Genomic DNA, 24889 nt, shown 5'->3' with positions numbered 1-24889 from the left:
GTGTCGTTCGGGTGTGCATCTAGAAAATATTTAGAAAGTTGGGCTTGGCACAGGTTGGGATGGGCAGTTTAGAGCCTAACCCAGGGGTGTAACTACCGGGCCCGTACCCCCTCGGCCCACTGGACGCTCACTCTGATGCAGCAGCACAGAAAACTGCATTCAGAGGGGGGTAGGGGGCCCGGCTGCACCTGGGCCCGACCCTCATTAGTTATGTTACTGGCCTAACCCACAGCCCCTTCCCAGAGGCTACTATCCTCACTGCTACTATCTCTCCCTACTATCCCACAGTCACACTCCCTTCCCAGAGACTATTATCCCACTGTTACTATAGACACCATCTCTCCCTACTATACCTGCTATCCCACAGTCACAGTCCCTTCCCAGAGACTATTATCCACTGTTACTATAGGAACCTTCTCTCCCTACTATACCTGATATCCCACAGTCCCTTCCCAGAGACTATTATCCCACTACTACTATAGGCATAATGTCTCACTATTATATCTGCTGCCAAACAGCCATGGTTCAGTTACAGGTTATCATCCCAAAACAAAGCTACTATAGGCCCCACCTGCCACTCCTATACCTGTTATTCCACTGGCACACTCCCATCCCAGAAGCTTTAATCCCCCTCTACAACTATAGTCTCCCTCCTCCTACCAACTCCCACTCCACAGACTCCTGAGAGTATTCTTATCCCCTTTACAGACATATCCCTCTCTGGCCTCTGCTATCACTGTCACACACTGGATACTTTACTAAACCTACTAGTGATAATTCTATAGAAACGTGTCAGTCAGTGGGAGAGACTCAATAATACAATCACGTGATACCCTCCTAATACCATGAAACATCACTTTCTCTTCCCATTGGTCCCTGCCCAAAGCTCTATAATGTGCCTCTCAGCGCCGGGAGCTGCCTTGGAGCCACGCCCTGAAAGCTCTCAGCGGGAGTGTTATATTGTGTCACACGGAAGTTTGTTACGGGACAGGGAAGCAGAATGGAGAGCGGGGCGTACGGGGCACCGATAGCGGGAGGAAGCTTCAGTCTAGAGAACTTTCTCAAGCGGCCCGAGACCATTCTGAGGATTATCAGCTGCGTGAGTATCACAGACTAAACTTTTCCTGTCATGAAGCGACGTGCCCCGCCGTCCCGTCACATATGCGCCACCTGCCCGGGTATTACATTTACACCCTAATCATCCGCACTGTGTCACAGCAGCTGGGCTTCACTAGAAAACGTCACCCTTACTTACTATATGCAGTTAGTTGTAGTTTGTATGTATTACATGTGTCAGCGAGCTTCCCATTTCCTAGCTTTAATTATATGTAATCACCCCCCTCTTTGCTCGTCATGTGCTGCTCTTGTGCCATCCCTAGCGCAGAGGATGATGGGAATTACAGTGGCATAATAGCTGGCAGGCGCTGCGGTACATACCTCAGCTCAAGTGCAATGTAGCCGATCCCAGGCTCCTGGTATCACATGCTTGGGCTGAGGGTCACATGCCAGGCAGGGGGTCATGTGATGCCTGTGCGGGGCACGTGCATGTGTTTACTGATGTCTGAGTGGGATGGAGCCACCACCCCTTCCCTCCCGTGAGAGTCTGTAGTCGGGCGGTGACTGAAGTGCCTCGGTAGAGCCGACCCCCTGCTGGACAGTTAGAGCGAGGGGGGCGGATACATATCCGGGTGCGCTGTCTGGGCCTATATCGTGACGTGTTGTTAACTGAAGTCTCTCCTCTTCCTTCTCTCTGGATTTACATTCTGTTCCAAACTGTCTCCTCTCTGCTAGTTTGGAAAACAGGGGCAAAGACAGACGAGAAGATTCAGGGAGATTTAGGTGGCAAATCGCCTCTTCGGGCGACTAATCTTCCCAAACTGCCTCCCCACTGGCTAGAGTCTAAATGCAACTTTGGGACAACGAAGCCCTCTGAGTGCCATCCCGCCTGTGATTTAGATTCTAGCCGGCGGGGTGGCAGTTCGGGGAGATTAGTCGCCCGAAGAAGAGACAATTTGTCTCCAGGCGACTGAATTTCCCCAAATCTTCTCGTCTGTCTCTGCCCTTACAATCTGGCTGTTAACTGCCGTCACCCAAGACATGATTCTCTTAGGGATGAGACTCACTCTGCTATATCGGGAGATAACTCGCCCAGAGACAAATCACTTCACCTTCGGCCGACTAATCTCCCCGAACTGCCTCCCCACCAGGAAGAGTGTAAATTGCTGATCAGATCGCAGTCGGAATGATTCGGTTTCCGAAGTAGCCTGAAGGTTCCTCATGAGGCATCTTCAGAAAACGAAGCGCTCTGAGTGCCATCCCGCTGGCAATTTAGATTCTAGCCGGCAGGGAGGGGAGATTAGTCGCCCAAAGAAGAAGCTATTTGTCGCTGGGCAACTAATCTCCCCCAGTAGTTTTGTGTGCCCCTGCCCTTAGGCTTAAGAAAGGGCAAGAGTAAGCCCGGAAACGTTGCCTAGTTTTTTGACCTAATAAATTCAAGTTTTCACTTTTTGCAACAGAGGTGCTACAGCTGTATTTTTTTTCCTGTATGATTCTCTTACATGATTCTCTTACGTGAGTGATGGGTGCAGGGGAGACAGTACTGTCAGCAGCCTGTTAGGTGACAATCTGCCAAACCAAGTGCCCCTATAGTCTCTGAATGCCTGCCCTTGCACACAACTCACAGGTGCCACAATCTGACACACTAAGGATTCAAGGCTCTGCAATCTGTGTAGTCTCTTAAGGTGGCCATAGACGTGCAGATTTACCTTTATATCGGTTGAACGATCATTCAGTGCCATCTCCAGACCCGCCACTAACCATTCAGATCAAATAAAGTTCTGCCCCTTAACAGCAATCGTGCGAAAGTTATGTCCTATAAAAGCTGGTGCCAGTCTCCCACTGATATTGTCAGATCAGCAATACATACAGAGATATTATAGGTAGCCAACAGAAATGTTCTAACCTGTCCGTCAACTGAACGTCGATCGCCATCTCACGAAAAATTTCAGGATGCTCCAATCACAGCCCGAAAATCGTACAAATCCAATTAGTCTTTGGCCAGCTTTAAAGGAACAGTAACACCAAAAGGGATGGATATCATTAGTATCTACAGCATACCTCCCAACTGTCCCTTTTTTAGAGGGACGCCAGTCCCTCTTTTGACAGCTCAACCCACAGTCCCTCATTTGTACTGGAAAGTCCCATTTTTCTCGGCACTGAACAGCCAGAAAAAGAAACAAAGTTTCTAACTTAATTGGCTTTTGGCAGAGAGCCCAGAACAGCCACAGCAGAAGATAAGATACTTTTGTAACAATTTCAAGATCAGCAAATAAGTAACTGTAACACTATAAGATAACAGGTCCGTAGGGAGAAGTTAGACTCGGCTTAAAGTGCAATTCACCTTCACCTTCACCATTAGCAAAACTGTAATAACTGAAAAAAAAAAAGAAGAAAAATGTTAAAACTTTCATAACCTGACAAATTTTGTAAAAATGAACATGGTAATTATGGGGTGTGGTCAAACATGTTTGCCGCGCTACACAGCAGCTTTTTTGTCCCTCTTTTTATTTACAAAATGTTGGGAGGTATGTCTATAGTAAGGGGAACATATAGTAAACAATTTGCTGCTTTTCACCTAGATTTTTGTAAAGGACACAGGCAACCATTGAGATTAATATTCAGAGACAGAAAGAGTTTTTAGTGTGACATGGAATTCTCTACTGACAGTAGATATACTGGTAAACACAATAAATTTTGCATCTTTGGCATCTGACAATATATAAGGTTGCAGGTCATAAAACAGATGCGGCCTGTGTGTAGGATTAGTGGCTGACCTGGAAACATATGGGCTCCGCTACTGCCTAGAGACTGATCCAAGCGCCTCTCCTTAGAGTTCAGTTTGGCCGCACATGTCACGGGATAGCAGGGATATTGATGATGATCATGCCTCTAAAAACATGCTGTTTGTTGAGCCAGAATATTAAATATTATAGAACAAATCCAAGTTACATCATTTCTAGTAAAACCCTTGCCCTTTTTGATGTGTGTGTATATTTTAAAGCCAAAAGCTTTTAATAGTAGCAAAGCTAATGAAGCATAATTACATCATTTGCATACCGTAGTTATACTCGCTTGTCTTTTAGTTCCTTTGTTAAAACTTTCTTTTCAAAGGGAAAATATCCCCCCCCCCTCTATGACACAAACTCATTCAGTTGGGTTTTTGTAGAGAAGGTACATAAACACTGTCTAAACTTCTAGACATATACAAGTATGTTTCCTATACAAACTTACCCAATTCTGCAGATTGAAAGTAAGCCATAATACCTCAACATCCCTTGAAGTGGATCTAAATGCAAAAACTTAAAATCCCTTTGTCAGGTTCCCTACATATGAAGAAACCTATCACCAGTATACTTTCATTGAAAACAAATCTGTACTGTTTATATAAATTGAATGCAGTTCATGGGGAGCCTCCATAAACAGCATGAGAACACATATTTGGCCCATAGGTTTAAAATCTCTGATTCAGTGCAGAGCAGTGCAACTTTTTCCACATTGTGGGAGATTATTTCATACCTCTCAACTGTCCCTTTTTCGGAAGGACAGTCCCTTGTTTGAACTGGAAAGTCCCTATTATCTCTACGCTGAACAGCCTGAAAAAGAAACAAAGTTTCTCACTTAAAGGACAAGGAAAGTCTAAAATAGAATAAGGCTAGAAATGCTGTATTTTGTATACTAAACATAAGCATGAACTTAGTGCACCACAAGCCTAATCAAACAAAGGATTTATGCTTTCAAAGTTGGGCACAGGGGGTCGCCATCTTGTAACTTTGTTAAACATCTTTGCCTGACCCTGCACATGCTCAGTGTGGTCTGGGCTGCTTAGGGATCATCATAAACAAAGCTGCTTGAGTTCTGCATGGCTGGTAAGGCGGGGGCTCCCCCTGCTGTTCATAAGTATGATTGTTTCCCTGCTCAGCAGTTAGGGACCGTCTGACAATTCCTATCCACAGCAGTAAATGAAGGGAGAATTTCACTGCATACAGTCAGGTTTCTTATAAAAACGGTACACATTTTTTAATTAAAGTATATTGGAGGTAGGTTTCTTTTTCATTAGTAAGTAAAAATTGGATTTTATTTTTTTTTGCCTTTACATGTCCTTTAATTGGCTTTTAGCAGAGAACACAGAACAGCTAACAGGTGCAAATAAGATACTTTGTAACAATTTTGAGACACAAAAAAACAATTTAGATAAATGTAAAATGAACATGGTAATTAGGGGGTGTGGCCACAGAAAGCAACGTGTTCAAAAAATGTTGCTGTTCTACGTGCAAAAAAAAACTTTACTTCCAAAATGTTGGGAGGTATGTAATTTGCCAAACTGCTTTTTTGAGGGCCAGGTTTTATTATAAGGATCATCTGGCAGCCACATTTCTTTGTAGGGCCACGTCCAACAAAGACTGGTGCTGGACAGCACCAGTCTACAGGGAAAATTCTTTATTATTATTACTCAAATTCTATGCAGTTTTGATTTTTGCAGTGTAATTATGTAACAAAAAATGGATTAAAGAGAGAGCACAACTGCTGCTTTTACATTTGCGGTTTCCATATCTCAGCATTCCTTCGGATTGTTCTTGTATATGCAAACACACAGGAACATTAATTGAACTATGGACTTGCAGTTTATCTTATATAGGATCTATTGTTTGAGAAAGTTTAGCATTATTAGGGCACAGGACAAGCAGTAGTGACTTGTAGTAGCAACAGTAATGCCTGGCAATGGGTACAGCAGCTCAGTGCCATCATAGGAAGATAGGGGCTACTCCCCGGGAATCTCACGCCGTGTATGAAGAACACGACCATTGTTACCGATTGTGCCGTTGGTTGGGGTTCGTGTTGTAATGTAGTTGGAATGTGTGCTCATGTAGTGAGAGTGACAAGGCCATGGTTCAATCTTTGCATCTATTAAATTGTGAACACAGTACAATAGACTGTCATGCAAATTGTGAATGTAAAGCCGCATTTTGTGCCCATCAAATCGCCTTTCGTGTGAACAATGAAATCTTACAAAATCCCTTTTGTAGACATTGTAGAACTACAGCTAGAAGTTTGTCGGTAGATAATGCTGCAGTGAATTTCATGCTGGGAACACAAGGCAGGCGCTGAGAAAGGCAACCTCTGCTGGGAAGATCTGTCCTTCTAAATAAGCCCCCAATAACTTACCATTTTTTTTTGCTAATTCACTGCACATGCTCTGGGCTGCTGTCTATTATCTGAGCTTAGGGACCCACTAACGCCATCCTGTATGGATCAAATAGAAAAGTCATAGTACAAGGCCGATTAGTTATTAATTCAGATTCTCATTACATGACAACTCGAAAACCAGTGCAAATAGCATGGGCGTCTATGACAGGCAAGCCTCATTTTGTGACGACACCTAAACTTAGTTTCCCAACAGATGCCCAGAGCTCACTGAGCACGTGCAGTGCCGCTGACACTCCCAACAAAATCCAAGATAGTGACCCTGCCAGTGTAAGTTCAGTATATAAAATACAGCATTTATAGACATAAGTAAGGAACACTGCTACATATAGAGCTTCATTTCCAATATGTGCTTAAAGGAGAACTAAGGCTACAATATATCTGGAAATGGCAGCTGATAGATTAATTAATATATTTGTGTTCTCTCCTTACAGGTCTTTGCTCTCATTGTCTTTGCTTGCATTGTAACGGATGGTTACTCAAATAGCCCGGGAGACAGCACGTTATACTGTGTATTCAATAAGAACAATGATGCCTGCCACTATGGGGTGGGCATTGGGTTTCTGGCCTTCCTAGCGTGTATCCTCTTCTTGTTTCTGGATATTTACCTGCAGACCCTGAGCAACGTCAACTACCGCAAATACATAGTGCTGGGTGACCTGGGCTTCTCTGGTGAGTGGCTACTTCCCCATGAGAAATCGGAGATAATTGGGCGGGATCTTTGGCGTTTACACCACTCAATGTTCCTTTGGAGGATGCACCAGTTTAAAATTGACTTGCATTGTTGGCCAAATTCCAAACTAAATGGCAAAATATGAACTGCTTTCAAAATGTAACTTAAAGGGATTCTGTCATGATTTTTATGATATCGTTTTTTTTTCTAAATTTAACTGTTTACACTGCAAATAATTAACTCTACAATATAAAATTACATTCCTGAACCAATATTTTATATGTAATATTGGTGTGCAGGCAGCCATCTCAGGTCATTTTGCCCGATCATGTGCTTTCAGGAAGAACCAGCACTTTAGGATGGAACTGCTTTCTGGCAGGCTGTTGTTTCTCCTACTCAATGTAACTGAATTTGTTGTAGTGGGATCTGGATTTTTATTAATGAGTGCTGTTCTTAGATCTACCTGCTGCTCTCTGGTTACCTTCCCATTGTTCTGTTAGGCTGCTGGGGGAAAAGGGAGGGGTGATATCACTGTACTTGCAGTACAGCAGTAAAGAGTGACTGAAGTTTATCAGAGCACAAGTCACATGACTGCGGGCAGTTGGGAAATGACAATATGTCTAGCCCCATGACAGATTTCAAAATCAAATATAAAAAAATCTGTTTGTTCTTTTGAAAAATGGATTTCAATGCAGAATTCTGCTGGAGCAGCACTATAAACTGTGTTTTGAATTTTTTTTTTCCCATGACAGTTTCCCTTTAAATCAGATTGGGCAAATACATACTGGGGGATGTATCAAAATTGCCTCCTTTGGACCCAAAGTGTCCTTCCTTGTTTCTTCCTGGAAACAAATTCGGACATATTGGGACAATGTCAGATATTATTTATTTTGGGAACGGCAAGCTTTATATTGTCATATTGACTTCATTCTCTTTCCCTTAGCACTATGGAGTTTCCTCTGGTTTGTGGGATTCTGCTTCCTAGCGAATCAGTGGGCAGTGACTGTCACAAGAGATTTGACTGGAGGGGACAGTGCACGAGCAGCCATTGCATTCAGCTTCTTTTCCATCCTAAGCTGGGTAAGTATTGTAAGCCATCACAGGCAGAGTCTGTAGATCCCAACGTAACTATCTTTTGGAAGTACCTGTACTCCTGTCATCATAAAAAGCCATAACACACAGTTGATTCCAATGACATCTATATCCTTCTAGGTTAATAAATATATATATATTTGTATATACCAAAAATAACTGCCCCTATGCAGTTATTTTATTCAAATGACATTATTAGGCAGTTTAAGAATCCATAAGATGGCACAAGATATTTTTGAAGGGCACCAATAGAGCCCCCACTCTGGTTAGGGGAACAATATTATTTTGGCCCAAACATGCTTGCATCAAGCAATATGCGCCAGCACTGTGGGGGAGCACATGGTGCGGGTGGCCATGTTTGGTGACATGCATTTGCATGATGAGTGAGTGTCCCCGGTTGCTTATTATGTGCATGCATCTGGTGTTGGAGTGTTAAGCTGGCCTAACGATCAGACTTCCCCATCTCCAGACCTGCCACTACCCATTCAGATCAAATAAAGTACAAAAGAACAGATCAGCCGACGTTCTGCCCCTACAGCAATCGTACGAAAGTTATGTCCGACAAAAGCTAGTGACAGTCTCCCATTGCAAATCGTACGGTCGGCAATACATGCAGAGATATTACCCGCAGCCGCCAGAAATCTTTAACCAGGCTGAGCAACCAAATGACTGATCTCCATGGGACGAAAAATGTCAGGACTCTCGTCACACGGTCCAAAAATCGTACGAATCGAGGATTCATGCGATTGAGTCTTTGAGTCTACGGCCTGCTTTAGACACACCTCCCAATCTTACGTCTGACACATGCGCAATGAGCAAGCTGGGTCACGCTCTCATTATGGGTGCACCCCAATGAGGCCATCCTTACTGGGGCTCCCTCCTGGTGCTGATTAGGGGCATTTTTTGGAGAAAAAAAAACTATTTTCCACCTAGCAGATTGTGGGCTGTATAAGCTCAAAAACTGTGTGAGGGAAACTTCTCACAATCTGGGATTTTCTAAATGCACTATACTTATAAACCGCATATTCTGATGTCAGAACATGCCCTTTATAACCTAAAGTTGCACATGTATGAGCCCTGTCATCAATCAGCTACCATTACATCAAACTGCTCATTGTCACATGTAGTCCTGATTGCTTATCTGCCTGCATCTCAGCACTACATCTCCTGTCATCTGACGCCCACCACCCCTTCTCCCCTCCACACTGTGTTCTTGGCGTGTCTGTGAGCCCAGCCAGCCTTTGCTGCCTTGCTTAGTATATAACCAGCCTGCTAGGCCATGTTCTCTCAAATTTCTTCTCGGCTATTTGCATAAAGAAATTCAACTATTTGTTGGCCTCAAAATTTGTGCACACCTTAGGGAACATTGCTGCCGGGTAAAGGACTACCTGTTGATTGCTGTCCACTTTAATCACCCACAGACCCCTTATTCAGCTCCCTGTCATAGTCAACAAATATGGGAGCATGTTTGCCTTTTGCTACTGGGACTGCTTTGCCGCTGCATCAATGTTACTTCCAATATCTGTTCATTATAGAGGATGTGAAAAAAATAAAATCCCATTATCAGGTCCACTGCTAAAAAAAAAACAAAAAAACAGAAGTCTGTGACTTTACATCGCCTATGCTTTTTATATGATCACCGATTCCCTTGATAGCATTAGCAATATATATTATTTCTTTTTTAGATACCTCTTGCTGCCTTGGCATACAAGAGGTACAAACACGGTGTCGATTTCAATCCAGATTATGTGGATCCTACGGAGGAGACTTCCTCATATCCCAACTATCCTACTGCCAGTGATGATTATCAGAACCCACCCTTCACCAACAGCAAGGAGACAGGAGAGTATCAGCCACCACCACTTTACTAAACAAGACACTTATACTACCCAGACTAGGGTGGTCACAGAAGGAACAATAAGCCATTGAAACGTACACAAGTCTGAACACAAGAAACTTTTCTTTGAATTGTCCAGATCAGGCTCTGCTGAGAATACTAAACGGCCTGCTTGCAACCTACAGTATGATAACTGTAGACTAGGAAATTACATTTCCTTTTCTAGAACAGTTATCCTGTTTGGATGCAGCTCCATTGTGCGTTCCATTCTGCAGTCTGGTTACTAGCTTATACTTTTATTGCACGCTCACGCACAGTGGATAATTCTTTTTTTTTTTTATTCTTTTTAGTGGAAAAATATCTGGATAGAAGAAAATATTCAGTGTGGTTACTTACTGGACATTTAAGTGCCTTAATATGCTTATAGGAGACAGAGAAACCACTTCTTGTGCTTAAAGGGATACTGTCATGGGAAATCATGTTTTATTTTTTTTCAAAACACATCAGTTGCTCCGGCAGATTTCTGCACTGAAATCCCATTTCTCAAAAGAGCAAACTGATTTTTTTATATTCTTAGATATTTATTAGATTTTTTTTATATTCAATCTTGAAATCTGATATGGTGTTTCCCAGTCATGTGACTTGTGCCTACACTTTAGGATAGAACTACTTTCTGGCAGGCTGTTGTTTCAACTACTTAATGTAACTGAATCAGTTTTAGTGGGACTTGGCTTTTACAAATGAATGTTGGTTTTAGATCTACCAGCGAGCGGTTATCTTGTGTTAGAGAGCTATCTGGTTACCTTCCCATTGTTCTTTTTTTAGGCTGCTGGGGGGTGGAAGGGAGGGGGTGATATTACTCCAACTTGTAGTACAGCAGTAAAGAGTGACTAAAGTTTATCAGAGCACAAGTCACATGACTGGGGGCAGCTGGGAAACTGACAATATGTCTAGCCCCATGTAAGATTTCAAAATTGAATATAAAAAAAATCTGTTTGCTCTTTTGAAAAAAACATGTTTTCCTATGACAGTATCCCTTTAATATTGCACTATATCAAATGTAAAGTCAGTCTTTGTACAGCTGAGGGGTTACCTGCTACAGAGCAGTAGTCACATTGCTTGTGCCAAATACCTGTATATGTTTAAGATTCAGCTTTAGGGAAAAGACAGAGAAGCAATCTCATTGAGATAGAAAACGTTAGTGTTAATCCTGCAAATGCAGCTAATGGTGCACAAGTTAGTACACTGGAAGAAGTTGTGAAAGGTATAAGAATAATGTTTTAGTTTTATTTCAGTGCCACTGCTTCTGATATGCAATGCCTAGTAAATAACCGCAAATACTAAAACATAAAAAGCCAAAGGTAAAAATGTATCAACTGCAATAGATAAATATTAAATCTTACGCAAGTGTGTTCTACATATTGACTGTGTTCGCTGTAGGGGCATCTACTGATAGGGAAACTTTTAACATATCTAGGATAACACAAGCTATCTGATTATGTATTTCCTGCAAAGAAGTTGGCTAAATATACTTTATGTTGGGGGGGGGTTATTTATCAATGGTCGAAAAATTCTAGTTTTTCTAGGGTAGTTTTCAGTAAAAAACTCAAATTTTCAGAATTAAAAAAAAAACAGATTATACCCCATAACTGGAAATAGCTTTAATCAGAAAATACTCCACCTCAAACCTGTCGAGGTCATGTAGAAGTCAATGGCAGAGGTCCCTTCAACCATTTGAAGATGTTAATAGCCTTCGTGATGTTCAGTGTTTTTTTTTTTCAGTGGGTTTCCTGTGGAGAACTTGATGAATTCGAGTTTTTTTGGGTTGTTCAACCCAAATTCACAGATTCAAGTTTTATTTACATTCGAGTTTTTTTTTTTCTTAAAGTAGAAAAAATGTAAGAGTTGTGAGTTCATTTGAAGTATAAAAATAGCTTCACAAACCTCCAAAATGCGACCTTTTATAAATAACCCCCTATATTTAGGTGTTTTGTACAAAAGGCAAGATGGTGAGATTGTACAACAATTTTGAAGGCCAGGATCAGTACAGTTATAAAGCAACATTTCTAACCATATTTATTGGGGTTAGTTGCAATATATAATTGATCAATTGCAGCTACAATGGTTCTATTGGGTACAGTACACTGAAACTGCTCTAGGAGTACATATTAATGATTAACTTGAAATATCCTACCAGTTTTCTCCAGAATCGGAACTACATAACCGCTACTGCAGCCAAATATCTAAATATAAATCTTAAAGCCTGGCAACACAGAACCCGCTTTGACAAACAAGAGAATGCAGCATATTGAAGCCATAAGCTCAGTTACAATCTGAGAGATTTAGAACTTGTTAATGTCTGCTTGGAATCTGCAGTAGAACAAGCACAACCATTGTTTCTGCTTTAATGTGGCCATAGACATTAAGATTTTTCAATCCCTAACGACCAATTTTAGTGCAATCTGTCAAATTGTCGCAAAGTTAGTGGGCACCGGAAGATATTGAAATTAACGTTTTTTCCACTGACATCGGTCACAAAATCTTTTGCTGAGGTTTGTATCCATTGTCCAATTGTTTGCAGGGCCAATCAGGCAGCTACCTATAGTTTCCCTAGCTTCAACTACTAGACTATATCACTTGAAATTGTCATTTTAGTTGATGGACAAATCGTACATTTAAACAATCGTTTCAGGATAAGCTTGGTCCTATGATAACGAAAAGATCTAAAAAAAAAAAAAAAAAAAAATCAACGTCTATGGCCACCTTTACGGTTTGCTTTTATGCGATAGCGAATTTAAAAAAAAAACCAATATGAATTCTGAATGTTAACAGCATATGTTTTACCAATAATAGTGGAATGTACGACAGAATATGAAAAGTGCAGTGACATTTAGCTAGCTGACACTTGGGTAACTTGATAGAGAACACACTGTAAATATATTCTGGCTTTTACTTGCTGTTAATGGCACATAACCACACAAACTCCACTTCCAAATAATTGACAATGGGTAAATAGTTCTTTGTGCTCAAGAACTTTGTCGGAATTCACTTTTACCCAAGATATTCATCTTGGGTTAAAACTTTATAGCAATATTAGAATATTAAATAAAACTGGCACAAAACTTCTATGCAACCAACAGATTCCACATATATCTGAAAAACAGCTATGGATATCACCAGTCATAACCTTTATCGTGACATATACAATGGCACCTCATACAAGCACAATAGTATCACATGTGCTTGGGTAGTCTCCACTAAAATACACTAAATGGCTAAAACATGCATTCCTGTAAAATATAATTTTGCAGGTATTTTTACATATCGATGCCAGAGTAGCTAAGGCCAATTGACATCACTTTGCAATACTGGTGGTGAAAATGTCAGTTCCTATAATTAAAGTGTATTTATAAAGCACCAACCTATTTCACAGGGCTGTTCAGTAAATTGCAACTTATACTGGTCACATGCTCCTCCTGATGGACAGACTACATCATTCCTTGGGCTTTCCTCCCCAGTGATGTCACAATGTGGTGAATAGCTGGAAAAGGCCAGTTTATATTGTTATACTGCCGGCTGCAGTGTGTCTCTTGCTCTGCACTGGAGGCATATATTTATTAAAAAATAGAAATACTGCTGCAGCAGAAAATAGAATTTGACTTAACAAATGAAAGTTAACAATGGACCTAAAAAAGATTGCGCACACTGTTGCAATATATAATTCCTCCTGCTACCTTTTAAAACCAGATCCTAATATTTACGACATCCAAGCCTGGAAAAAGTTGTTTTTTGTTTTGATTCAGTTTGGAATTTGAGCAGCCATCTGGTTACTACAGTCTAGTTTACCTTAGCAACCAGACAGTGGTTTGAAATCACCTACAGGCAAGCTGCCTATCAAACAAAAGGCGTCTCATTCTAGATTCCCAGCAACCAAATGGCATTTTATGTCACTACTGAGACAGACTAGAAAAGCAGATTAAGTCCAAATACTGTTTATAGCAAACTTCACCTTTCAAAAGGTCCACCCCATAAATAAAGCCTTAATGTTGGCACACCATACTCAAATCTAAAAAAAAAACACTAAGAGAATAAAGCAGTCAGGTATTACACTTTAGATTTTTATTAGGATTCCTATAAAAAAAAAAACACAGGATAATCACATTCAGGCAAAATATAATACAAAGAAGCCCCACACATGGCTCATTTAAATAGAGGTGTAAAACCAGTATGTATCTCATTACAGATATTTGATATTCCTATATTCAACACTTCCTTTTCCCTTCCTAAGACTACTATTTAATGTTTACTACAGTCTCTTACCTACAGATGGACTTTTTATATCCGGTCTTAAGATATGTCCAGTTGTGTATTTACTTTTAAATAGAAGTAACATTGCAAATTCGACAATAACCTTAAATAAGTTCTAAGCTATGCAAAGTTTACAAACACCACCCATTAAGACACTCACCAATCAGTAACGTTAAAGTAAACGGGAATTTAAAAATTAAGCACAATTCAAGTAACGCAAGTACTATTTGACTGGAAGTTTATATTCTATAGGCCATTAACAAGGAGCAATTGTACCCTGTGTCCATTATTTAAATTTTTAACCTCTTTCTACACTTTTACACGAAGGGGCAGATTTATCAAGGGTCTTTCGAAGTTAAAAATACTTAGAAATTCGACTATCAAATTGAAATACTTCGAATATCGAAGTGGAAGTTTTTTCAGCGAATTTGGGTATCCTGCCGTCGAACGATTCGAAGGATTTCAGCGATCGATCGAATGAACGATTTTACTTTGACTTAAAAAAACTTAGAAAAATGCTCTAGAAGGTCCCCATAGGCTAACATAGCACTTTGGCAGGTTTAATTTGGCGAAGTATTGAAATCTACGTTTTTTTACTTCGATTATCGAATGGTCGAATATTCAAACGATTTTGCTTCGAATCGAAGTCGTAGCATCCAAAAAATTACTTTGTATTTCGAAATTTTTTTACTTAGAAAATTCCCTCGAATTCACTTCGACCCTTGATAAATGTGCCCCTAAGTGTGTAAACCTGTAGTACCATCATAGGCTAATTTTGCACTGCAGTCCTTCTGTGCACTAGTCTTATACAGATTAGAAGAAGTGTACCCGTTTCTTGTGGTTAGCAACAGCGTAGAAGATTCATTTATATTGGTGCTGGGGTTTTGTTCACAAGGTATATATTTTTTTCTGTCGTTTCTTATCACATTGTGGAGTGCCAATAAAAAATATCAATAAATAAGATTTGCTGTGTTGCCTGGAATGTGATCCATAAATAGTGCCGTCAGCTCTTGCAAGCATGGTAATAAACCGGATACGACAGCTGACACCCAAACAGATTGCACAGAGATCACCATACCTTAGCTTGAAGCCCTAATTAAAGCTTATTAACATTGACCTGCAAAATAAATATATTGAAATAAATATATTGATGAAACAGCAGCAGTCCAATACAAGAATGGGATTCCTTATCCAGAAAGCTCCAAATGACAGGAAGGCCAACTCCCTTAATTCTATTTTTTATTTTTAAACGATTTCCTTATTCCAGTAACAGCTGCATTAATCTATAAAATAATTCCACTGGGTGTACTGTGTTTAAATGATTTTTAGTAGACTTAAAGTCAACCGGTCGCCCAGACACAAAAATCTGTATAATAAAAGTCCTTTTCAAATTAAACATGAAATCCAATTTCTATTTTTTATGAAAGCATTCATAGCTGTAGTAAACTCATTTAAACATCTCAGCTGCCAATCAAATATTGTCTGCCCCTCCTCTGCACCTTAGGCATAGAGACAGGGCAGACAATTACTTTCACTTTCCATTCCGCACTTCCTACATCTCGCTGCTCTCCACACATTCCCCCTTTCTCTTCACCGATTAATTGTGTAGCCAGGGCCTGGGGATGGACATCGAGTCCCCCATTATGGTGAAAAAACAAGATTCTGAGATGATACAAGGCTTGTCTTAATAACAGTGTCCACAAAATGGCTCCTGCCTGCTTGTTATAATTATGAATTCCCAGACAGAAGGAAACAAGATTCAGATAATTTATACAGTGTAATTAAAGTTAATTTTGTTTGACTAATGTGATAAAATAGGATTCTGAATTTTTTTGGCTGCCAGGTCCCCTTTAAACGGTATGGAGATCCCAGTTACAGAAAGACCTCCTTATCCTAAAGATGTCAGGTCCCAAGCATTCTGGATAATAGATTTAATACCAAATAGGTTACCGCCAAGCAGAAAATATGCTAGTGGGCTCAAAACGTCCTATGTTAGAAACTAAGCCCTGACAGAAATGGAATCTATAGCACTCAAAGGGCAGATTTTGGCTAGAACATGATCACCAGCATTTGAAATGCATGTTAAATGCTGGTAACTAATTTGGTTATGTTAATTTGGCACAATGCAATAACATTCACAGCAGTTTGCTTACACTATTGTAGGCACCTACTGTTAAACTGGAATGCTGGGAGAAAATGTTTCATTGTAGGTAAAAAAAAAAAAAAAAAGAAACAGCAGGATTTTCACTTTTTTTGCATTTAATAAGCCAACGGCCCATTGGAACTCTGGTTGGCACCTTAAAGATCCTAAGATCATTTTTTATTATACTGTAAATAATGTATCCCCTATTGTAAAATAATAAGGTTTGTATATATCACAGAGGAGGTAAGTGACCATATAAACACATGTCCAAGTGCTTTTATACAAGGGCACCAAGGCGACAATTACCCTAGCATTTAATAACAGGGGCTACTTTATTTGCTATAATACACAGGTTTTAGTTCAGGGAGTCATGTGAAATGACAGCTTTAAAGGAAAACTATACACCCAAAATGAATACTTGATAGTAAGTGGCATATTAAAGAATCTTACCAAACTGGAATATATATTTAAGTTAATATTGCACTTTTACATCTCCATTTTGTGATGGTCTGTGTGCTGCCTCAGGGATCACCTGACCAGAAATACTACAACTCTAACTGTAACAGGAAGAAGTGTGGAAGCTAAAGACAGAAATCCGTCTGTTAATTGGCTCATGTGACCTAACATGTATGGTTTGTTTAGTATGTTTGTGTGCACAGCGATTCGTACAATCTCAGGGGGCGGCCCTTATATTTTAAAATGGCAATTTTCTATTTATGATTACCCAATGGTACATACTACTAGAAAAGTACATTATTATGAAAATTATTTACATGAAGCAGGGTTTTACATATGAGCTGTTTTATGCAATATCTTTTTATAGAGACCTACATTGTTTGGGGGGTATAGTTTTCCTTTAAGAACCGATTACAACTGATGACATCACTAAGCACAGTTTATAATTTACAGGCTATTCATGGCTCGTGTATTATATACAGACATACAGTGAGATTGCTTTCAGCATAAAAAAAAAAAAATACAGCTTTTTGCTGCAGATCACCCATACAATCCAAGTAATTTTCATAATAAAGCTTTAACGTTAACACACCCATACGAAGTAAACATCCTCTACCCCCTTCCAGCTGCATTTTCACTGTGCCATGCAAATAAAGTAAGCACAATCCACCGGGAACAACATGTAGTACTTGATTGCTTCCTTACACAAAGCTTTAAGTGACATGTAAATGAGTAACAAAATAGCAGAAGAAATATCTCCATTTACAAGCTAATGTAAACACCGTTATGCACATATACAAAATTAAAATAAAACTTACAAAAGCATACACTATACACATTAATCAATATAACAACATTATCTGTGCAGACCATTACAAGCATTGTCGTTGTGCAAGTGGCTTGCGTGGGGAACACGTCGTTTGCAGTTTGTTACTCAGCTTTAGGGGAATGGTGTCCAGTGCATTATAAGACGGCACATTCTCTTTCTCTACAGACAGCTGCTGGTTTTTGAAAAAGCAAACGCGGCAGACTGATTGATATTTTTCAGCTCCTCCAATAATTTCCACCTGCAGACAAAACAGAAAAAAAAATAAAAAATTAAATATTCTCCCAGGAGAAGGCGCTCCCAGTGATGTGCAGGCTGAAGACTTTAAAACACATTACATTTGCTTTCTTTCACATTTCTTGCAATTAAAGTGGTTGTTCATTAACTTTTATTATGTTACAGAATGGTCCTTTTAAAGGGGACCCTAAAAATAATTCCAATTCCTGTTTTATGATGTTAGCCAAGCAAAACAAAGTTCACTTACACTATATATAAATGATTTCAGTCTTCTTTCTTTTAGTCTTGTAAATCAACAATCACATCAAGCAGGCATTTTGTAGACACTGTTCTTAAGGCAAGCTAAAATCTTGCCAAAATCTTGTTTATGCACCAAAAGGGGAGCAACTGATGCCCATGCCAGTGCACTGTCTACAAATTTAAATGTTGGAAATGGAGGGGGGATATAAGGAGAGCAGCGACATCTAGGAATTGCAGAATGGAAACAAATTAACCACAGGAGACAAATCTCCTCGCCTGCCGGTACCCGTAAATTAAACTTCCATTATTCTCTAGCAGCAAAAGGTTGTAGGAGAAATGTCAACTGACCATTTATCACATTTATTAACATGTTCTGATTTCCTAAAGGAAATTGATCCAGTGTGCAGAACATACATCTAAACAAAGCAAAGCAAATCCTGTAAACATGTTTGGCAGAACAGGAAGCTATACCCGTCCTCTGAATATCGGGTACTGTAATATAGCAGGAAATTACTCAGCGGATTCACCCATGACCCAAGAAAAAGGAAAGGTTTTCAAATTTTGCATTATTTGGACATAGCTTCTATAGGGGTCTTTCCGTAATTTCGAAGCTTTTTGGATAATGGGTTTCCGGAAAAAGGATCTCAGCTGCAAGGCTATTAGTAAACCATCCAGTGTAGTGGTCTAGTAGAAGACTGGCAGTATGTTAACTCTTAAAGTCTAAAGAGTTGCACTTGACAGCATCTTTTAACCATTCTGTCTGTAAAGGTTTCTATGAGCTCCTAACATTTTAATCATATTAAAAACCCTCGGCTGGAAATGCAATAATAATCAGGGAAAACAATGCAATGTTATAATTAATTGCCTCACCACTGCAAATATCTGTTTCAGTGCAAAAATACTTGCCTCAAATAGACTCTGCATTATTTTGTACCTTTTTAGCAGTGAGTTAGAACATATGATTAAGCTGTAGCGAATTAATCGGCATTTTCCTGTAATGCAAAATATTTGCTAAAAAATCTCAGCCGCCTATGTAAAAAAAACATTGCTGGGATTTAAGCACAAATAACTTGCATGGGTCACATGAAGTTAGGACGTAAATAAAACCTGCAAAAGACAGTCAACATACCTCCTTTTCTGCCCCTAGCCTCTTGGTGTATGCAGCCTCCCGGTAACACTCCATACAAACAGAATTGAGTTTTACCACACTTTCTGCCAAAGGCACCAAATTCAAGATGCTTCCAAAAGCCTAAAAATGCACACAAAAAGGTGGTAAGGGCCAGCTGAAAACCATGTAAAAAGCACAACACAGAACATTCTTCTACTTGTAACTGCGACTAACCTTCCTCTGAAATGTGCCGTCCAGAGCTGCTACAATCATCGTCTTTCCACGATTTGCCATTTCTTCACAAAACTCTACAATGTCAGGAAACTGAATAGATACAGACGATTTATAAATCGGTCATCAGAATGATGAACGAGAGAATGAACATAATTTGAAGATAAATCAGGGAATACTCACAAACTGTCCTTCATCTATTCCTATTACAGAGCAGGTCAAAGCTTCGGCAGCAATATCACGCAACTGGCAGGCAGATACAGCTGCCATTGTGTTTCTGAAAAGGTAAGCACAAGCATTTACATATGTTTAAAAAAAACGATATATTACATTTGATTGTACAACCTGTAGGGCAGGTATTAGAAATGGATGAATATGGAAATCTTCTTAGTTTTCAAGGAAAATTTGGGAAGCACAAACACTAAGGGCAAGTTCACAAAGATGGAATAAAGTAGAAATGAATATTAAAACTGGCATTACACAGTCCGATTCGCAAAAGCCTTTTAAGAAATACATATTACTTACAGCAAAAATATATTTTGCTCTAATTAATTAATGCAATGTTCAGCTTTACTAGGTGAAAGCAGTTATCTATGTGTGAAATTGCAATAGGTAGTTTTCAGGGTGGGCTTGTAACAGGCCCAGAAAGTAAAGTCTAAAATAGAATAAGGCTAGAAATGCTGTATTTTGTATACTAAACAAACTTACTGTACCACAAGCCCAATCAAACAAATGATTTATGCTTTCAAAGTTGCCCACAGGGGGTCACTATCTTGTAACTTTGTTACACATCTTTGCAAGACCAAGACTGTGCACATGCTCAGTGTGGTCTGGGCTGCTTAGGAATCGTCATAAATCATCAAATCAGTCAAATAATATCTGCCAAAAAGTGATACAGCAAGACTGATTAATAATCAGAATATACAGGCTACACTGGGTCCTGTGTTGTCATGTAATCTAATGTGGATTTTATAGTTTTTGTATTGTTTAATACAAACTTTCTCCAACTCTGCATAACCAATGGCTGCAGCAAAATAATCCTCCAAATAGAATCTCAGTTTATCTGTTTAAATCTGGCTCCATGATCTTTGTCCCTGCAGCTGGAAACAGTAAAGGGGATGTAAAATAAAATAAAATCCAATACAGTCGCCGACTGCTCTACAGGGAAACAAACAAACCTGCTTGAGTTCTGCATGGCTGGGAAGTAAGGCAGGGGCTCCCCCTGCTGTTCATAAGTATGATTGTTTCCCTGCAAAGCAGTTAGGGACAGCAATCAGAGCAAGTAAATGAAGGGAGAATTTCACCGTCTGGTTTCTTATAAAAACGGTACACATTTTTTAATTACGGTAAAGTATATTAAATGGGATTTTATTTTTTTGCTTTTACATGCCCTTTAAGGAGGGGGTTCTATATACAAATAACACCTCAAAACTGCAGAGGCTCTTACCAAGGGTGACATAACTTATTGGGTGGCTGTTCCAACACCAAAGAATGTGAGAAAAAAAACGTATTTTTGCTTTACTACTGCTCTTATATTTATTATATTGCGGAAGTGCTAAAAATGTACTAAAAATTGGCTTTTTGCACCTCTTTTTTTATTTATGGCTGTTACAACAGCCTCTAGCAGCTCTGCCATGTACTATCCAGGCCAAAGGCAGGTACTAGAAGTATTTTCAGAGTTCATGCGTAAGGACTGTATATGTGTCAACTAGATAAAAGAGAGACAATTGAGAAATGCCATTATCAAGGGCCGTCAGTGCTGTGTGGCTGTACATTTACCTTATTGAGACTACGACAATAAAGGATCCACATTTGGCTCATTGCATCGGTTTGTGTTATGCCAAGTTCAACAACTTTACAGTAAGTTGTTTATTTTTGCAGTTATTAAATCCATTAACTCAGGAAGTGCTGGCAGTTATAGTAAACAACAATTGGAGGTTCCCATGTTGCCCAGCGCTGTCCTATGTGCACTCCAGGGATGAATTTTTTTGGAATATGCCGTTTAAAATCAGTACACGAAAATGGACTGCAAACAATATATGTGATATTATGTGTAGATGATAAAGCATGTAGTAACAATAAAAGCTTAATATAAAATGTGTAAGAATGCTTACTGGTCATGTGTAGCCAGATGCTCTTTGCTGTAGCGCGTATCCTTTGCATACTTTACAACCATGCATTTGTACTGCGCAATTTGAAACCGTCGCACTCTGCGCATCAGCTCGGTGCTGTAAAAATAAACAGAAAATGTAATTATTACAATAAGAAGACAAGGGGTCTCATGAGAGGATGTTATTTGCGAAGGCAAGAGAAGACAAAAGTTACACTCACCTCTTCCCAGAGAACATTGGCCCAAATATCACCTGTGAATAAACAAAACAAATGGGTGTGAAATACATATTAACATACAACCAACAGCAGTCGCTATGTACTTTTATTTCATGGATATGTATATTTTTCAACCCATCAGCTAAGTAACACTCAAAGTATGGAGTATTGTAAAAATACAACCGACGTGGTAAACCCCCTGCCTCCTGAATTATGCAGGTACCAGATTTCCGACTAGTACAGGTCAATAACAGCTTCAGAAATCCACATGCAATTGCAATCCACATACAATTCTAACAGTAGGAATATATTGCAGAAAAAACACATTTGGAAAGTACTGCTTGCCAAAGCCAAAATGGATAAATACTACTTCAAAATGCCATTCTACAATTGCTTTGTTTAAGTCAGCAGTGTTAATTTTAAGATAATGCAAGTTTTAAATTAATTTTTCATAAATGATCCAAACGCTTTTGGCATGTAAAGGCCCCAAAATAAAAAGTGTATGAAACTAGTCACGGCAATCACTTCAGCTACTGCAAAACACATTTACTGCATTTCCATTGCCTAAGCTCAATGCCTACGGGCTGTGGAATGAAGGAGCAGCATTAGACGCTGCATTTGCTCTCACTTGTGAGTGAAGTAGAATGTAGACTCTACGTATATTCTGTGTAGAAGAGCTTTTAATTGACAGGATGTAGATTCAGTTTATACGGTTGTTTATATAAACATACTGTAATTATGTATTTCATCAGTTTCCAGTTTAAGGATTCTATTTATATTTAAAGTTTGTAACAATGTAATAATACTCAGAATCAAGCTGTAGATTTGGCCGAATGCCAGAGGGGCTGCTGTAAAATCACACAGACTCTATTTCTTGGGACTGTCGGGCCATTTAGGCCTCTGTGAACTTAAAATACCAGGACCTATATTCAATCCCATTCCAGACCTGCTCCTCATATTGCCTTGTGTGCCATTAGCCTAGAAACCAGCAGTCTTTCCATTTCCAAAGAAGGAGTATTTAGTGGATTATCATACATTAAAGGAAAAGTATAACCCCCTTGTGCAACATGAGAGCAATGAAAATGGCTTGTTCCAACCATAATTGTTGCCTTTTGCTGTATTTAGAAAATATAGGCTTTGTGTCTTGCACTAATAAATAAACGTAGTCATTCAATGCAGGGGTTACCAATTTTATCATAAAGAAAAATAAAAACATTAAAAAAAAAAGAAAGGTTTATATAATAGGCCACTGTGGAAAATCTGAAAATATAGGGTAGCTGATACCTTTAATTGGTGTAGGGAATGCGCCAATAAAAGTTATCACTTACCCAATATTTTCTGGCTTCGCTACAACACTTGGCTATTATGGCTATTGAAAATAGAATTCCTGCACCAGTAGCACAGAGGTGTAATGAGAATATATATATATATATATATATATATATATATATATATATATATAAAAAAAAACAATCCTGGTATTGCTGGTCATTTCTGCACTATATATATATATATATATATATATATATATATATATAAAAATACACAAAAGCTATGAATATCTTATAAATTATATCCTTATAAACGGTGAGTTCTGATGTCATCAGTTATAAACGGTGAGTTCTGATGTAATTTGTCACATGACTCACTGAAATTTGTGTATTATAATAAATGAAGTACCCCCTGTTGCAAATTATGAGGATATTAGAAGTTACCTCGGAGTTCCATGACCTGTATAAAAACACTCGGCCTTTGGCCCCGTGTTTTTATATGGTCATGAAACTCCTCGGTAACTTATAATATCCTTATATTTATATGCACATTTACATAGATTAAGCAGCACAACATCAGCAGCACTGGTTTTACATCCGGCTCTGCCCTTGGCACAGTCCTTAACTGCCACCTCCCCTACCTGGCAGTTGCACCAATAATCTAGGGCAGGGGTAGCCTACTCCCCAACTCTACTTACGGATTTAGCTGCAATTTTTCGACAGTAGACGGGAAAATATTTTGAAAAGAAATTTTTTGTGTGTTATATAGAGGGCCAACCGCTAAAGCTGACAGTTTTGGCATGTGCCCGTGGCAACCTATATAGAAAGCATGTCCCTGCACACAAGAAATGAGGGCTTTGCCCATTAAGCTTACAATCTAAGCCTTTCCATGCTTGCAGTTGCATATATACAGTGGCAAAATAACATCAATATATATGGATAGCTGTGGATATCTACCCAAACATGCACTTGAGCCACTTCCCATCTTTAATGCAAACTCCCTCACAGACATAGAGACATTTTAGCTTCCATATAATACAGCCAACTCCTATACAGCTGAAATATTCCAGGGGTGCCCAGCCAGCGGCTCCTTTGTTGAACTACAACTCGCTTTACCTCATGACAGTCCTCAGAAGCTGCAGTTAAATCTCGAGTACAAAGCCACTGGCTGACAAAGAAAAGCACGAGCGTAAGATGCACGTTTTTCATTCAATGCAATGTTTTACTTACCTGGATCTGGCCGCGGGCTTTGCTGGGCGAGCCTGGCATGATTTCGGGTACGTTGAGGCAGTTCATATCTGCAGAGACAAGAGCAGAGCGCGGGAATGGCTGTGACTGGAAAAATCACTAGTTTCAATACAACGTCTGTGCGTTCTCCCGCGCAGGGCTCTCCAATCACAGGCGACTTCAGAGGACACTAGCGAATCAGAGGGCTCCAGCCCCTCGCTGCTATGACAATGGAGAGGGAGGGTGTTCAGCTTTTCACTGTTTGAATGGGGGCTTTGGCAAATAGACGTGAGGTGGCGGGAAAAGAAAAAGGAAGTCAATAAATTACGAATTTGTAACTGTTTTCTGTGGCTCTGCAGTCTATCAGTTCCCGTGTTAGTCTATACGCTCGGACTATAAAGTCACTTGTACGTTATTCAGGGCACACGTTACTGCAATGAACCCGGTTATGGGTTCTGGAACTTGTATAACAACAATGCCTGTTGCTTGGGTTCTCCCTGTCTTTGTCCTTATTTAAGGGTCCACACTATGAGCTATCATAATGTATATCTTAGGGACACAGGCAATGCTCCTTCTTATTCCTCAGAGGGAACATGGGACGCAGGGAATGCTGGGGATTTAGGCACCTGTCCCCACTCCAGCCATGTCAGT

General features: G+C 39.6%; 3 protein-coding genes across 4 annotated transcripts in view; 1 reads left to right on the top strand and 2 right to left on the bottom strand.

Annotated features, from left to right (window-relative positions):
• afmid.L (arylformamidase L homeolog) overlaps positions 1-1680 on the bottom strand; it is a 28270-nt gene extending 26590 nt beyond the window's left edge. Inside the window, exon 1 of one of the 2 annotated variants that reach the window (XM_018235133.2) lies at positions 1438-1680. The gene's annotated coding sequence lies outside the window, so the exon portion shown is untranslated. The remainder of the gene's footprint in view (positions 1-1437) is intronic. The other variant, XM_041576160.1, reaches the window with a different exon arrangement.
• Positions 908-10348, top strand: LOC108701016 (synaptogyrin-2). The gene is made up of 4 exons (XM_018235136.2): positions 908-1099; positions 6696-6933; positions 7878-8014; positions 9712-10348. Exons 1-4 carry the CDS (start codon positions 1001-1003, stop codon positions 9895-9897), a joined length of 660 nt encoding a protein of 219 aa, XP_018090625.1. The 5' UTR covers positions 908-1000; the 3' UTR covers positions 9898-10348.
• Positions 10349-17437: 7089 nt separating this feature from the next.
• Positions 17438-24709, bottom strand: tk1.L (thymidine kinase 1 L homeolog). The gene is made up of 7 exons (XM_018235135.2): positions 24242-24709; positions 21744-21775; positions 21527-21640; positions 19596-19689; positions 19416-19505; positions 19203-19322; positions 17438-17837 (listed from the first exon to the last, which is right to left on the bottom strand). The coding sequence occupies exons 1-7, from the start codon at positions 24305-24307 to the stop codon at positions 17643-17645; spliced, it is 711 nt and encodes a 236-aa protein (XP_018090624.1). The 5' UTR covers positions 24308-24709; the 3' UTR covers positions 17438-17642.
• Between the last annotated feature and the right edge of the window lie 180 nt (positions 24710-24889).

Source organism: Xenopus laevis, chromosome 9_10L, assembly GCF_017654675.1.
Source record: "Xenopus laevis strain J_2021 chromosome 9_10L, Xenopus_laevis_v10.1, whole genome shotgun sequence".
Lineage (NCBI taxonomy): Eukaryota > Metazoa > Chordata > Amphibia > Anura > Pipidae > Xenopus > Xenopus laevis.
The sequence above is the reverse complement of the archived record's forward strand: the minus strand, read 5'-3'. Positions and strand labels throughout refer to the sequence as shown.

Coding starts and splice junctions, on each gene's coding strand:
- LOC108701016 (XM_018235136.2), top strand. CDS start 1,001: ATGGAGAGCGGGGCGTACGGGGCACCGATAGCGGGAGGAAGCTTCAGT. Junction 1,100..6,695: donor TTCTGAGGATTATCAGCTGC/GTGAGTATCACA, acceptor CTCTCCTTACAG/GTCTTTGCTCTCATTGTCTT. Junction 6,934..7,877: donor GGGTGACCTGGGCTTCTCTG/GTGAGTGGCTAC, acceptor TCTTTCCCTTAG/CACTATGGAGTTTCCTCTGG.
- tk1.L (XM_018235135.2), bottom strand. CDS start 24,307: ATGAACTGCCTCAACGTACCCGAAATCATGCCAGGCTCGCCCAGCAAA. Junction 19,506..19,595: donor GAATAGATGAAGGACAGTTT/GTGAGTATTCCC, acceptor GTATCTATTCAG/TTTCCTGACATTGTAGAGTT. Junction 19,323..19,415: donor ACGGCACATTTCAGAGGAAG/GTTAGTCGCAGT, acceptor GTGCATTTTTAG/GCTTTTGGAAGCATCTTGAA.